At 36.1% G+C, this 15,512-nt stretch overlaps 2 protein-coding genes across 5 annotated transcripts in view; both read right to left on the bottom strand.

The window, feature by feature from the left end:
• Positions 1-15,512, bottom strand: part of LOC108280967 (uncharacterized) — a 119,360-nt gene that overhangs the window by 24,826 nt on the left and 79,022 nt on the right. The gene's annotated exons all lie outside the window — the stretch shown is intronic.
• On the bottom strand, positions 6,152-11,158 carry LOC108280981 (uncharacterized). The gene is made up of 4 exons (XM_017496490.3): positions 10,967-11,158; positions 9,792-10,127; positions 8,981-9,223; positions 6,152-6,414 (listed from the first exon to the last, which is right to left on the bottom strand). The coding sequence occupies exons 1-4, from the start codon at positions 11,019-11,021 to the stop codon at positions 6,308-6,310; spliced, it is 741 nt and encodes a 246-aa protein (XP_017351979.2). The 5' UTR covers positions 11,022-11,158; the 3' UTR covers positions 6,152-6,307.

Here is a 15,512-nt window from a genome sequence, read left to right as displayed (position 1 = left end):
CATGTAGTGCAGTGCAGTGGCTGGTGGGAACTGGAGTCCAGAGTTTCCTGATACATGACAGAACAATGCTTAGCTATGAAAAATGGTTTTCCCCTAAAGAATTAATAAACACTGCATTTACATCTGAATTTACAATTTACTACATAGATTTTTTTTTCTATGATTGTGTGTTTCAATGATGTGTTTCAATTTTCTGTGTTTTTTAAAATGCAACACTTAAACCAGAAAACATAACAGCAAATTAAGAACAAAAAAATTAAATAAATGTGTATGTCTTTATTGAAGATCACATACTTGTTGCTGATTGCTGATTGTTGTGATTATTACAAGGAAAAAGGATGCCACCTTTTCCAAGCTGTTATTTATATAGCTTAGTGGAAATCAGTTAATCAGAATGAGATATTTCATGTGGCCTTTAGGTGACTATAAAGGTGACAACACATCTAAAATTACATTGTACAAATGCTCTTGATGAAAATAAACACAAATACAAGCATCAGTAGATTCATGTAGGTCCATATTTCATCATACTGTAAGATGAAATATGGACTTCAAGATGAAATATGGACATCTCCCTGTTTCCACCTTCTCTCAGACTGACATGTATTGTATCCAATCAGCAAGTATGTGGTTTTAAATATGTACCGTCCCTTTACATTTTGAGATAGTGTTGATGTGTTTCTGATTTTGTGTTTTCATATTTCTTGTTGTGTTTTTGGTCTTACTGTGGTGAATTTGGTAACGTGTTTTTTTGTTTGTTTGTTTGTTTGCTTGCTTGTTTGTTTGTTTTTGGGGGCGGGTGTGTGTGTGTGCTGTCTGCTTCTATATTAGTTGTTGTCATTTTGGTTCTCTGTTGCATTTCATGATTTGCTGTTATATTTTTGGAATGATAATATGTTTTGCACGTTCAGGTCACAGTACATTACAGCTCAGTCTGGACCAAACTACAATAGTCAGTTCAGTTCAGTGATTTCAACTAATGTCATTGTACAGCAGTTTGCATTTCTCCACCACCATATTTTCTAAAATACTGGGGAATTAAGAACTAATAATTAATGCTACAGAGAGATATTAGGTAAAAATTCAAGGCAGTTTTAAAACCATAAGCTGTGCCATTATATCATCGTCTAGATTGATGCATAATGGCATATTAAAGTAGAACAATGATATTCAACAAATACAGAGGAAGAGTTTTTTAAAGCCATAAACGTATGTCAGCTAAAACACTTCACAGAGACTTACTCTTTTAAATCATAAATTGAGTGCTTTGTACCTCAAGAAGTGTAATGCTGATTTTATTAATATCTTCAGCTTTACATTAGCTGTGTTTGCATGGACAAAAATAATCCACTCTTAACCCGATTAAGACCATACTTTGATTAAGAAACTACCATGTAAACAGCAATTTTTACTTACCTTAATCTAATTAAGGTCATACTCGAATTAAGCTCTAATCGAATTAAGACAGGTGGAGTACTCCTGTTTTAGTCGCATTATGGACATGTATTACAGACATGTAAACACCTTAATCACATTATGAACATCGTGTGAGAGTTTTCAACGCATTTTGCGACAGGACACGTTCACACATGGCAGTTCTCAGCATTTTACAGCGAACCAGAGAGTTTGGCTGCATCCCAAACCACATATTTGCCAACTATAGGCCTGTAGTGGGGAAAAATACATGTATCTCGGCTACAATATAGACGGCAAGTACGCAGTTTGAGACGCAGCCCACGGCTTCAAGCAGTTGTCTATTTGCATGTACAGCATGACAAATAATTAACTGCACTTGAAGCGTTCGTAAAAATAATTAAATAAAAAACGCCCAAAACTGTATACGGTACCATAACGTAGACTAACTGTATGTTGATACGTGAAATTCTGGAGGGACGTCGAACTGTGTGACATAATGACGCTTGCTGTTAATCTAATTATGTTCTAAAACATGTCAAACGGGAACATGACAGGAGTATTCAAAAGCGACTCATGTAAACACCTTAATCACATTATTACAGTATCTTACTCAGAGTAAGTTCAATAATTAGATTACTGCTGTCCATGTAAACGTAGTCATTTTCTAGTGTCCTGTGTGATGTGATTAGAGGTTGTGTGGTCCTACCTTCAATGTTCACCCGGAAAGTATAACGGCCTTTAGTACTCCCGTTTGCATCATAAATATCTAACGTGTATGTTCCAGAGTCGCTCCTCTCTGCACTGGTTAGTATCATAATTTTATTATCTTTAACAAACTGCCATCTTGGGTGATTTGGTTTTGGTGGGTTACTTTGGTTTTTTCTATATTTTAAAATGAAACGAGTGGTAGATGTCTTGTCTGTGATCTTTAGTTCAAACCCATCCTCCAGGGGCATTTGCAGGTGCAGTCGTTGTCCCAGAGCTACATGACACTGTTTAAGTTCAGTAAATCTACAGACAACAGGATCCTGAAATGGCAAACCTGCAGAGGAAGAAAATATTAGGAACAGTCATCGACTGCTCGCGAACAGCTTTGACCCGCAATCAAACACTACAGTTGTAGTTGCCTCGAAAGAGTTAGATTACTTGTTGTTGCAGAAATCTACTTTATTTGGACCTTCTGGATCACAACCTGTAAGTTGATTAATTATTTATGTATATATTTTCTACAGAGTATTCTAAATGCATGGTTTTTATCTGTGTATAGCCAGTGCACAGCTGTTAGCCTATTAGCTCTTAGCCTCTGCTAACCGGCTAACTCACGTTACTGTCAAACTACATATAACGTTACCAGTGAGAAATGTCCTGTTCTCGTCATGCTTGTGATGGTGAATGGGGTTGATCTTCCGATGCATCACTATCGGACTCAGGCTCAAATTTATATTGTTGTGCATGTGCATGTTGTTAAGTGTAGTTATTGAAATACCTCTCCTATTCAGCCATGGTCCCAATATTACCTACAGTTTTGTCACTTAGGCCAGGGACACACTAGAGTTGTTTTTTTTTTTTTTTTATCTTGATCGATTTTAAAACCGTGGGAGAGCACAGATATAAGGACAGTTTCAAATGATTTTTAGCATTATAATCCTCCGAACGTACTCACTAGACAATTCGTCCAAACCATGAGACCAGACACCTGTCCATAGTAACGATTTCAGAGAAATTCGCATTTTATCAAACGTGACTTCAGAAGACCATATCACTCACAATTCATTTTGTTTATTAGCCGCATATAAGCCGCATCATTCACACAGCATAAAGTTAAAATAGACTCTTTTTTTTTCCAGAACAAGCTGATTCTCATTATGGTAGTGGGTGTTTCCTTTTCTACACACGCTGAGAGTGGTAGACCAATCACAATCACTTTAATTCCAACATCAACCAAATGGGTCTACAATTTATCAAATCTTGCAACAAATTCATTAAGTTGGCTACACTGCTGAACAGCTTCACAGCTTGTGTTTTGTTACCTTTGTTCAAGTTGGTTTCATGAGTAAAACACATTCACATGGGAGTACTTAGTGCAGTGCTCGAAGTGGGCCTGTACTCAACGGTAAACAATACCAACACTTCTACATTTTACATTTGACGTGACTTTTTCTTGCGTACTGGCACTTCTCACAAGATGCTGGTACTTTTTTCTGCCTTATCCATATCAGGTTCTGGGCGATTCATAATTACCCCACATAAACTACTAGGGTTGTCACAATACCATAAACATATCTTTCGATACTATACCAGCTGAAGTATAACGATACCACGCAATATTGTTTTAATTCATAATTCAAATCTACAAAATGAACTAAATTTACGGAAATACATAGATATAAATGAAAACAGGCAAACCAGATTTTCCTCTCAATACTTTATTAATGAGAATGAATAACTGTCTGTTGGAAAAAAAAAAAAAACCTCAAGAACAATCATACAGTTGGCAAGCAACTAATTCAATTTGCCACATATTTCCTCTATTGTTCCCTGGAGCAATGAAATCATGCAAATGGAAATTGTCCTCTGATTATTAAGAATGAACACATAGTTAGTAATAAATAACTGAATTTGGAAATGAACTTGCTTACGATCAAACATGGCTATTATTACAGGGTTCATACAGATGCTCCTTTATGAAATTCCAGGATTTTCAAGGACTTTTCAAGCACTGTTTTTTGTTGTTGTTGTTTTCAAAGACTATACAAGAGATATTGTCATGTTTTCATACAACTGAACGAGTATGAAATAGTGACTGAAACGTGGCCTATAAAGACTACACGGTAATCAGCAGTCTTTCTCAAACTATTCACTCAGAAGGAAAATTAAAAGTGAATGAATGTGCTGTTCCTCTCTTCCACTCGCTGAACAGTGTAGCCGCAGAGAGAGGTAAAAGTAAAGTAAAGTAGGAAAAGTAGCTCAAATTTGCCCAAAAAGTTGCTAGATTTGTCACTAGGTGCTTTTTTGAGGGGATAAAGATGCTAAAGGAATCTGAAGTGGACCGGAGCTGTCTATGTTAATATGAGTGAGTGAATAGCGGGAGGAGGGGGAGGGGCTGCAGCAGGTTCTGTCATGAATATACAGGAATGAACCCGAAACTATGATTCCCATCGGTCACTGCACCATGTCACATGACTATCTGCACCTGATTCGCATTGATGTTAATGAGCACTCGTATGTATGTATGTATGTATGTATGTATGTATGTATATACACAATTTGCACTGCACTTTTGTCTAGCTTTTGTCTTGGGTCGCTTTTGTTATGTTATCTAGTCCATGTTGTTGTTTTGCTATCATAGTTCATGTCTGCGTTATCATGCCAAGTATTTTGTATTATTTATGTTCTTTTCATTAAACTTCTATCTGCACTTGCATCTGCCTCACCACCCTTATGTGACACTATGCTTTTGCGCTGCATAATGTCTATCTACTTATATTTATCTACTTATAAAGACCTATAAGTAGGTGTGTCCTAGCATTTTAATTGTGATGTATTTATTTGTTTTTAAGTCTGTCCCTTCCTTCTTCAAACACATTGGGATATACAAGAATACAAATATATTATTCATATGTGATCTGTCTATCAGTTCCTCTTTCTCTGATCGACATTTCTCAGGTCATTATCTATAGTACCTACTGACGTTCCCATCTCTTCCTTGCCCATCTTGAAGTGTGTTACAACATCCCTGTGTGTGTTTTGTCACCCTCATCACGTTGAGAATAGAGAAGTGAATCTGAACAGGACTAACCCACAAGACACAAGAAATGTTGCACAATTTACTTTCATGCCATTACAAGCAAGAGGTCTGATTTGAAGCTTGTGGGACAAACAAAGACGCTACATTTACAATTCAATCGTGTAGCTTTAGTAACGGCCTGGTCAGGAGTCAGTATGGTTTAAATTAGTTTACTAGTTTATTTATTTTGGGAAATAGAGCCAATTCAGTTTACTGAAAAATATCACAGGCTGGTACAACCAATAATATTAACTGTGCAAGTAGAACCACTGAACTCCAGTTGAGGCCAAATATGAACTAGGAACTAACAGCACCAGAATTCACACATCATGTTGACGCTGCTACAATTTCTACCTCTAGCTATTTCTTATGTGTTTAGGAACTGAGCTTAACTTTTATTCAGACATTCATATGTAGTCATTTTTTTTTTTAGATATTTGCCTGTTTTTGCCTGAAATTATTTATTTCTTCTAGAGAGTACATGTCTTCCATCACCTGTGACCCAACATCAGAAATGTCAGAAAGGGTATCTTCATCCCTTATCTGCATCACAATTTATGTGGAAAATATGTGGAAACACTCGTGTCTTATTGGCTGACAGCTCTCACTTCAGCCAAATGCTAGCTCACAGTCAGTGTGAGGAAAAATGGATATATGCCAATTTTTTTAAACCAGTAAAATGGTTGAAACTGAAACAGTAACATCCTCTGATGCTGAGCAGGAAAACAAGGTGTGTAAATGTCTGTGAGTTCCAGTTTACGTGAACATGGTATGAGCAGAGCATAAGGAAAGATAATGTACTTTGCATGGCACTGTAGCAGCGAAACCCATACAGTGATAGCTTACCTGTCCCTCCACTTGACTAGTGACACCAAACTAGCCTAGTAAGAAAAGTTTTATATTTTATCTGTCTGGTAGTCCTACAAACAGTGACAACACCCGGGCAGGTTTTATGATTAAATCCAACTTTTTCTGATCATGTCATACATTTACCCATGCTAAAATTACTGAAAGAGCTATGAATTTCACTTTGTAGTGTATTTTTGTAGGTTTTAGAAGCACTGCCATTTTTCATGGCTTTTGGTAAGTACATAATCGCCAGTCTCAGGGAAAAACGTAGTACATGCAGACATAAGAACATAAGAAAATTAAGGAACTGTGAGACTTACCATCATTAGAAGTTGTGGAGCTGATTACTTCAGTAGTAGGTTCTGAAGAATAAAACAAAATATATACTTGACCAGGAACATGCAGAGAGTTCTTCAGGGGCTCAAATGAAAAAAGGGCTACCAAAAATTAAATAGTTAAATTAGCTCACCAAAGAGCTAATTTAACCACTTTGCTACTTCAACAAGTTTACTTTACTAACTTTAATTTAACTACATATTTTTATCACCCTGGTAGACATTGTAAACAGAATGTGTATGGTCACAATTATGAATATGAGATTGACAATACTAATATAATCTAATGGTATTTTATTTTTACATTCACAGAAATAATTACAACAAAACGACAAGTTTTATTGGAGAGATGAATCCAAAGAATTTTAAAAGAAAATTTAAATATTATGAAATAAAAATCATTTTTTTTAAAAACCTACAGTATTAATTCAATTCAATTCAATTTTATTTGTATAGCGCTTTTTACAATAGACATTGTCTCAAAGCAGCTTTACAGAAATATCAACATGGTATACAGATATTAAAGGTGTGAATTTATCCCAACTGAGCAAGCCACTGAGTGGCGACGGTGGCAAGGAAAAACTCCCTAAGATGTTTTAAGAGGAAGAAACCTTGAGAGGAACCCGACTCAGAAGGGAACCCATCCTCATCTGGGTAACAACAGATATTGTGAAAAAGTTCATTATGGATTTATATGAAGTCTGTATGGCGTTAAGAGCAGCCGTAGTCCCAGCAGTCTGGAATTAAAGAAGATTTGAGCTCCATCCAGAGGCAGAAAGGATCTGGATCTCTAGTATCTCCATAAATTCGTGTGGGGCTCGGCGAAAGGAGAGAGGGAGAAAGTAGAACAGAATCTAGTCAGGGTAGGCTTGAGTAAACAAATACGTTTTAAGCTTAGACTTAAACACTGAGACTGTGTCTGAGTCCCGAACACTAATAGGAAGACTGTTCCATAACTGTGGGGCCCTATAAGAGAAAGCTCTTCCCCCTGCTGTAGCCTTCACTATTCGAGGTACCGTCAGATAGCCTGCGTCTTTTGATCTAAGTAGGCGTGGCGGATCATATAAAACCAAAAGGTCGCTTAGATATTGTGGCGCGAGACCATTTAGTGCTTTATAGGTTAATAAGAGTATTTTATAATTAATGAGAGATTTTACTGGGAGCCAATGCAGTATTGATAATACCGGTGTGATATGGTCGTATCTTCTAGTTCTAGTTAGGACTCTAGCAGTATTACCATCCACAATTATAGTGACACACCCACAGTATGTCTCTTACTGTAAAAGTCAGTAAAACTATTAAGTTCACAATTAAATTTACATTTGGCAACAGGCCTTTATTTCCATAAAACCACAGCACTGCTTGCTGAATTAGCTTTTTAGTCTCAAAGCTCGTAATTTATTCCTTCTAAATTTCATTTAAAAACATAAATTGACATTTAAATGATCTTTTGTCACAATTATTTCATATCACTTAGGCTACAGGATTAAATGTGCAATATTAGTTAACAAGGCGTAAGTGACTCTATGTATATAGTATAACTATATTCGGGATGTTGAAAAGTGGGTCCATTATTATTCTGTGCTGCGACTCTGCTTTCAGTTTTTTTTTTTTTTTTTTTTTTTTTTTTGTAGTGTCCATTAAATGTTCTCCAACTGAACTAAATGGTTTTATTTATATAAAAAAGCTAAAGGACAGTGGGTGCGGTGCCACAGGGGGCAAGGGCAATTGGTGTATGGCTGAACAGAATATCGTGTAACACAGAATCTCACTCTTTATAAACATATTATGCCTTTTTTGCAACTATCTATCTCATATTAGCTCACCTTTTTTACAAATGTTGATAAGGAAGTTGTCCCTTTTGCAGCCTCCTTCACATTTTCTTTAATTTTCAGCTGTCTCTATCTGTTTGGCATCGTGCCTTTACTGACTATATAACATGTATATAATATAACAAGGTTACTTGCATGTCTGGAACTGTAGCGAACTTGAGTAGATAGTACATACCAACACATTCCCTCTCAATCAGTTTGAAAACTACTGACAATAAGTATATAAAATGCTGCTAATACGGAAAAGGTTAGCAGAAGAGCTAGTGGTTTCAGCATACCTGTCTGTCTGTTGAAGTGAGACGCATCACTATAGTGTCGACAACGAGAATATCTGACTGCAGACTCAAGTTGGACAAATAAATAGGAAACTTCTCTGACTTTCTTTTATTAATTTACTTCTGTTTTGTGTACTCTCTCATGTTAATTTGAATTCAAATACTTTTTACATAATATAATTGTTTATTAATTACTGTTGAGAGGGGTACTTTTAAATAATTTAGAAAAAGGGCAGGGGCTCGAGCCCCCAGAGATTTTTTTTAGGTACCACTGTACTTGAGACCATATTTGAACTTGAGTGATGTAGCTGAGGTTGAGGAACTATCGACACCAGAATTGATACATCATGCTGACACTGCATGATGCATCATTTCTACCTCTAGCCATTTCTAATCTGTTTAGGGACTGAGCTTAACTTTTTCAATCTTAGTAAATATTCCCCGGATATTTGGCTGTATTTGCCAAGAAGAATGAGATAGACTCACCAGGACATGGGTGGAGTTCAGTGGTATTGTGGTCACGGCTGACGTGATTTTCTACATTGCAGGTGACATTTCCATGATGATCTTTATTCAGTACGACAGTGCTGCTCCCATTCTGCAGTTGAGGGAATGTGTTTAAATCAGAACTCCAGTTGAAGCGGAGGTTGTCTCCATCAGCAGAACAGTACACTTTCATGACTCCAGGGGACAAGCAGCTGTACCACATTTTCACTGAGGACACCTCAGCTGCAGATTAGAGATAAACACCTCAGAATGAATTACTATAGAGGCACGTTAGTACTAAACACATTATCAAACCAAAAATGCAGCCGCAAATCAGACACACAGCAACATTAATAATGATAATTAATAATGTGTACATGTGTCCTTTCCTTAATTAAAAGGATATTATAGAGTATTTTCCCAAAATGTTGATTATTATACGATTATTATGGACTTTACCCTGAAAAATGGCATGAAATATTTTTTTCAAGGCATGGTATTTTCTTGATTAAACAATGAATAAATTATTCTCCAACAAACATTTCTGTAAAATGTTTCTCTTCAGAGGTTCTTCATAGTCAAATAAAGATTTAAATTCTAACAATATCAAAAACCTAGATTTTTGTATTAACATTTCTGCATATTTAAATAGATGAAGCCTCATTTGCATAAATAAATGTATTTTTTTTTTAGTTTTTTTTTTTTTTACTTGAGCGAGATTATAGTTTGAATTAATGTTTATAATTTAATATATTTACAAAATAACGTTGTAGTGTGATGTCTGATGTGATTAGAGGTTGTGTGGTCCTACCTTCAATGTTCAGCTGGAGAGTATAAATGCCTTTATTATTTCCGTTTGCATCAAAGGTGTCTAAAGTGTATGTTCCAGAGTCGCTCCTCTCTGCACTGGTTAGTATCATAGTTTTATCATCTTTAACAAACTGCCATCTTGGGTCATTTGGTTTTGGTGGGTTACTTTGGGTTTTTCTATATTTTAAAATTAAATGAGAGGTAGATGTCTTGTCTGTGATCTGTAGTTCAAGCACATCCTCCAGGGGCATTTGCAGGTGCAGTCGTTCTCCCAGAGCTACATAACACCGACTACTCTCACTAAATCTACAGACAACAGGATCCTGAAACAGCAAACCTGCAGAGGAAGAAAAAATCAGGAACTTTCTTAATATTATTACACACTGATATTATTACACACCTCTTTATCATCTAATAAATGACACTCCATTATTACAGGAGAGCTTGATTCAGTTCTGTGCTACAGTTTTTAATAAAGAAAAGAAAGTGGGAATAAGTGCACATGTTTGATGAAAAAAACTATCTAAAAAGTGTGTGTGTGTGTGTGTGTGTGTGTGTGTGTGTGTGTGTGTGTGTGTGTGTGTGTGTGTGTGTGCGTGTGTGTGTGTGTGTTATCCAATTGATTATTAACATATTTGTTGGATTTTTTTCTGACCAATGACAGAAAAGAAATAACAGCATGTTTGTTTTCTTGAAGATACATAAATACATAAATGATATTACAACAAACTGTTGTGTAAGCCTTTCTCTGAAGATTGTGTGCACAATTAAATGGGCATTTTCCTCCAAGATTTTTACATTTTTAATTATATATGAAGCATGCAAAATGATTCATTTAAAATAGATGAAGTAGCATTTGTATAAACACACATTAAAAAAAAAAAAAAAAAAAACATATTGTATTTAAGTATTGTGATGAAATATTTTTTCAGATCGCCCATCCCTAAATTGCACTTGCTTTAGACTCCTTACATGTTAACATTGATGATGGAAAAGAAAAGCCTGCACAGGGTTAAGCAGTAGACCAATTGTGAATATCAGCATGTAATTTTTAATATATATTAGACCATTTAATACCAGTGATAGTCCTGTACTTTTGAAGTGCACTAAGTGTTCATTAAAATATGACCAATTAATGAATAAATGAATTGTGCATTTTGAGAGGATAAAACCTACCCATGGCAGCTTGTGTGAAAATCAGCAGGATTCCAAAGATGACCTGTATTCTCATTTTATCCAGAGAACAGTCCTCTCTGTACTTGCTAGAGATCTTGATCACAAGTGATGAGAAACTACACTAGCAAGATGAAGCTCCTTTTAAAGTAATAATTATGCTTTACTGAGAAGTAGAGGAAGTTTTGTGGTTATTCTAACCGCTCACTTCCTGTATTCTAAGTTACAGGACAGAAAGAAAAAGATGGAAGGATTGCAGCAATTAGCATTTTCTGTAATTACAGTAGAAATGTAGAGGTGTGTTTAGCCGGTCTATTAAATAAAAAGTTTTCTAGTTTATTCATAGAGTTGATCAATAATCTGTTTCTGCGTGAAATATGTTTCTTTATTAACATTTCAGTGTTCACCACCTAGCACGCTTGACTTGTAAGTGAGAACTCATCACTTGTGCAGACAGCAGCACTGTGGTCTGGTTCTCTTATCTGAAAAGATATTATTCACACTTCCATGGTCTATAAACATCTGATGTCATGTCACTGTTTACATTTATTCCAGATATGAAATTGATACTGTCTGAGGTGACCAGGGACAGATTAGTTAAGTCTGTATCTCTGGGCAGGAACCTAAGCAGCAAAATATCAGTTTAGACCTACTAACACTGTTACTTTATTTGACTGTTGTCTTTAATAAAATGTCTCCACTATGATAAAACTCTCACATTTGACAGCTATAAATTAACAACAAACGTGAGTAGATCAGATTTTTTTATCCTGCATTTTATGTTTGTTTGACACACTGTGATATGGTCACATAGTTTAATGGATTTACAATTTTGTATTGTAGACATACTGTATGTGAATATAATGTGAGAGGCTTTATACCAGCTCCAGCTGTCATTATAATATCAGTTTAATCCTGCGCAATTACATACTTCATATTCTTTTTCCCTAATGTATTCCCAGCAAATTCATATTACAAAGAATCATAGTTTAAACTGTGAATGTGAGTGACACTGTAACATGCTAATTATAAAATCAGCTCTAACTCTACACATATACTCTACAGCGTTTTAGCTTTACAAACACAAACACTTAGATTGGCCAATTAGTTTGTGTAAGAAAGAAAAGTACTGACACGGGATGACACTACTTGTTCTTTATTGCTTTATAATGCTTTTGCATATTCTTTGTACTTTCCCCTGTACATGGAAAGCTTTATAGACGCTGATTTCTGGACATTTTCTGGACTCCACACATGGAGACTCTAAATACTGCCAAGTCTCCAGTGTCACAAAACTCATCACATAATGTCTTATAACTCATCACATAATGAGGCTGGTTTAGGTTTTGAAAAATTGATGTGGATTGAGGAATTAAATTAGTTTTCTATGTTCCTCATCTGTTATTGATGGTTATATTTTTCTGGTGGTTCAGGGTGGATGAATTAATGTGATGGAGGAGAGCAACTGCTTGGTACTGCTTCTTCTGTTCCTAATCCAGGTTTACTGAGCTTCCTGATATGTGGAAAGAAATGACACTCAGGTGATCACTGCATTTACATCACCATAGAAACTTTGGACATTACATTTTCTAGCTGCTCATGTTCTTCTGTCTTTACATTTTGACATATATACTTAAATATGGATTCTGGTAATGTGCACATTTTCCATGTTAGTAAGTATTAAAGTCTTACTATCAGTTATTATCTGTTGCCTGTAGATTCTTTTGTAGATATAAAAATGCTCCCACTAACAGCGACAGCAGGATGAAGACTTCAAAGAGCCACACAGACATTGCCATGAAACTTGAAAGAGAGAGAGAGAAGATAATATCTTTATTATAAATAATAATACATCTATCTATCTGTCTATATATATATATATATATATATATATATATATATATATATATATATATATATATATATATATATATATATATATACATACATACATACATACATACATACATATAAAGGTGCCAATGACGCTCGCTACAGCCTTGGACACTGGGGAGGCCTCCATGGTTCTGGTTGTGTTAGGCATGTTGGCATGGATGAGCGGTAATATTATGAGCACCTTTGTGTTAGCAATAAAATTACAGAGGTGTTGCAGTTCCTGATTTCTCACCACTAGATGGCACCAAGAACACATCGCGTTTTACAGAAACTCCTCAAACATCTGTACTGTAGACATGCTCTATACATGTTATAGAACATAATTAGATTAACAGCCCGCGTCATTACATCACCGCGCCACGCCGTCCAACGTCCCTCCAGAATTTTGTGTATCAGCATACAGTTTGTCTTCGTTGTGGTAGCGTATACAGTTTTGGGTGTTTTTATTTATTTTTTTTACAAACGCTTTAAGTGCAGTTAATTATTTGTCATACTGTGCGTGCAAATAGACGACTGCTTGAAGCCGTGGGCTGCGTCTCAACCTGCGTACTTACCTACTATATAGCAGCCGAGATACATGTATTTTTCCCTACTACAAGCCAATAGTAGGCAAGTATGTGGTTTGGGACGCAGCCGAACTCTCTTGTTCGCCGTAAAACTGCCGTGTGTGATCGTGTCCTGTCGCAAAATGCGGTGAAAACTCTCACGACGTTCATAATGTGATTAAGGTGTTTACATGTCTGTAATACACGTCCATAATGCGACTAAAACAGGAGTACTCCACCTGTCTTAATTAGATTAGAGCTTCATTCGAGTATGACCTTAATTAGATTAAGGTAAGTAAAAATTGCTGTTTACATGGTAGTTTCTTAATCAAAGTATGGTCTTAATCAGGTTAAGTGGATTATTGTTGTCCATGTAAACGCAGCTAGTGTCTCACACTACATGTGGTTACAGAACACAAGCCAATCCAAACATCCATACGAAGCCATACATCCAAAACTAAAGTCAACAAAAACATACACCAACACAACGAACAATATTAGACAAAGCAAGACAATAAATACACGGTAAAGTACGAGCCTCCCTAGTGTCAGGTAAGAAAAAAAGAATTTTAAAAAAACAGCCATGTGTAAACCATGCCCTCAGTTTTGTAAAGCGTACGCACCGCGTTAAAGTTGGGTTTATATTGGACATTTGCTGTACATTCGAGCTTCTCTCTTCTATTTCTCAAGAAATAAACACACAAAAAGGACATAATGTGTATTGTCTTAATGTGTATTGAGTGGACATACAACCAAGTACAACTGAACATATTTTTAAATTTTCTCCTGTTAAAACCCGTGGAAACAAATCTTTGGGAAACGCAGGTCATCAGTGCTTTATAGTAATGGAGTCAGTAAGGGACCGTCTAAAAAGTGCATGACCTGGGCAACTGAATAAGATTCCACCAAGTTTATAGTCATCTACTTCACAGGATATCTAACTTATTGCAGTGTTAGGAAACAGTACGGAGGAAGTATATTTGGGTTTTTTATAGCATATATATTATTAATGATATACCTTTTTATTACACATATAAACCCAACTTTAACGCAGTGCGTGCGGTTTACAAATCTGAGGGCACGGATTACACATGGCTGTATTTTTCCCCCCTTACTGACATTAGGAGGGCTCCATAGTAAAGCAAAACAATAAATAGAACAATAAAGAATAATGGTAGAGCAAAACAATAAATAAAACCATAAAGAAGAAAAGTCAGTAGAACAATAAGGAATAACGGCAAAGCAAAACAGCGGCGTCTTCGGCTAGGGATTTGTCTTAGAGAAGATTTAGATGCTCCACTCCCCACTCTCACGTTAACATAAAGATCGTAGTGTCAACTTAAATCTACCAAGTCCCAGTGTGAAAACGGGAGGGGTGCACTTACCATTGGTTGAACAAACACCAGATGCGAAGTTGTATAATTACTCAAAGGTACCTCAGCTCCACATACATACACATTTACATATACACATACACATACATATACATACACACATCATTCAGCAACCGGCTAATGTTGCGATCACTGAACGCGATCTCTGACGCCAACTCTCCACAATGCACCCTCTACCAGTGCCTCTCGAAGACTATAAATAAACAAACAAATTAGCCTTGAGATTTTCACCTCATTACACCGGGAGAAAAGCCTGAACGGAAATGGGAGGAAATGCCAGGGATCGAGGAACTTCAAATCACCAAGACATATATGTGCCTACCAAAATAAGGATCCTTAAATAATTGGGTAGCACCCACCTTATTGGTCTGCCGAAACCATACACTGAGCAGAGCCAGTAGGATAGTTAAATCACTTATCCTGCCACACCAGTAAATTCATATTGCAAAGAACCTCAGTTCAAACTGTGAATGTGAGTGACACCTTAACATCCTTCTTATAAAATCAGCCATAACTCTATACATATACTCTATACAGTTTTAGCTTTACAAACACATCATTTAGATTGGCCAATCAGTTGTGTGTAAGAAAGAAAAGTACTGACACAAGATGACACTACTTGTTCTTTATTGCTTTATAATGCTTTTGCATATTCTTTCTACTTTCCCCTGTACATGGAAAGCTTTATAGACACTGATTTCTGGACATTTTCTG

The sequence above is a fragment of the Ictalurus punctatus genome, chromosome 2 (assembly GCF_001660625.3).
Source record: "Ictalurus punctatus breed USDA103 chromosome 2, Coco_2.0, whole genome shotgun sequence".
Lineage (NCBI taxonomy): Eukaryota > Metazoa > Chordata > Actinopteri > Siluriformes > Ictaluridae > Ictalurus > Ictalurus punctatus.
Note: the sequence above shows the minus strand (reverse complement) of the source record. Positions and strands in the feature narration are given on the sequence as shown.

Bases quoted from the DNA above. Each gene is read 5' to 3' on its own strand.
- LOC108280981 (XM_017496490.3), bottom strand. From the start codon at position 11,021: ATGAGAATACAGGTCATCTTTGGAATCCTGCTGATTTTCACACAAGCT. The intron at 9,224-9,791 runs GTAGGACCACAC...TCTAATCTGCAG, and splicing joins TCTCCAGCTGAACATTGAAG to CTGAGGTGTCCTCAGTGAAA. The intron at 6,415-8,980 runs GTGAGTCTATCT...TTTATTCTTCAG, and splicing joins TGAACTCCACCCATGTCCTG to AACCTACTACTGAAGTAATC.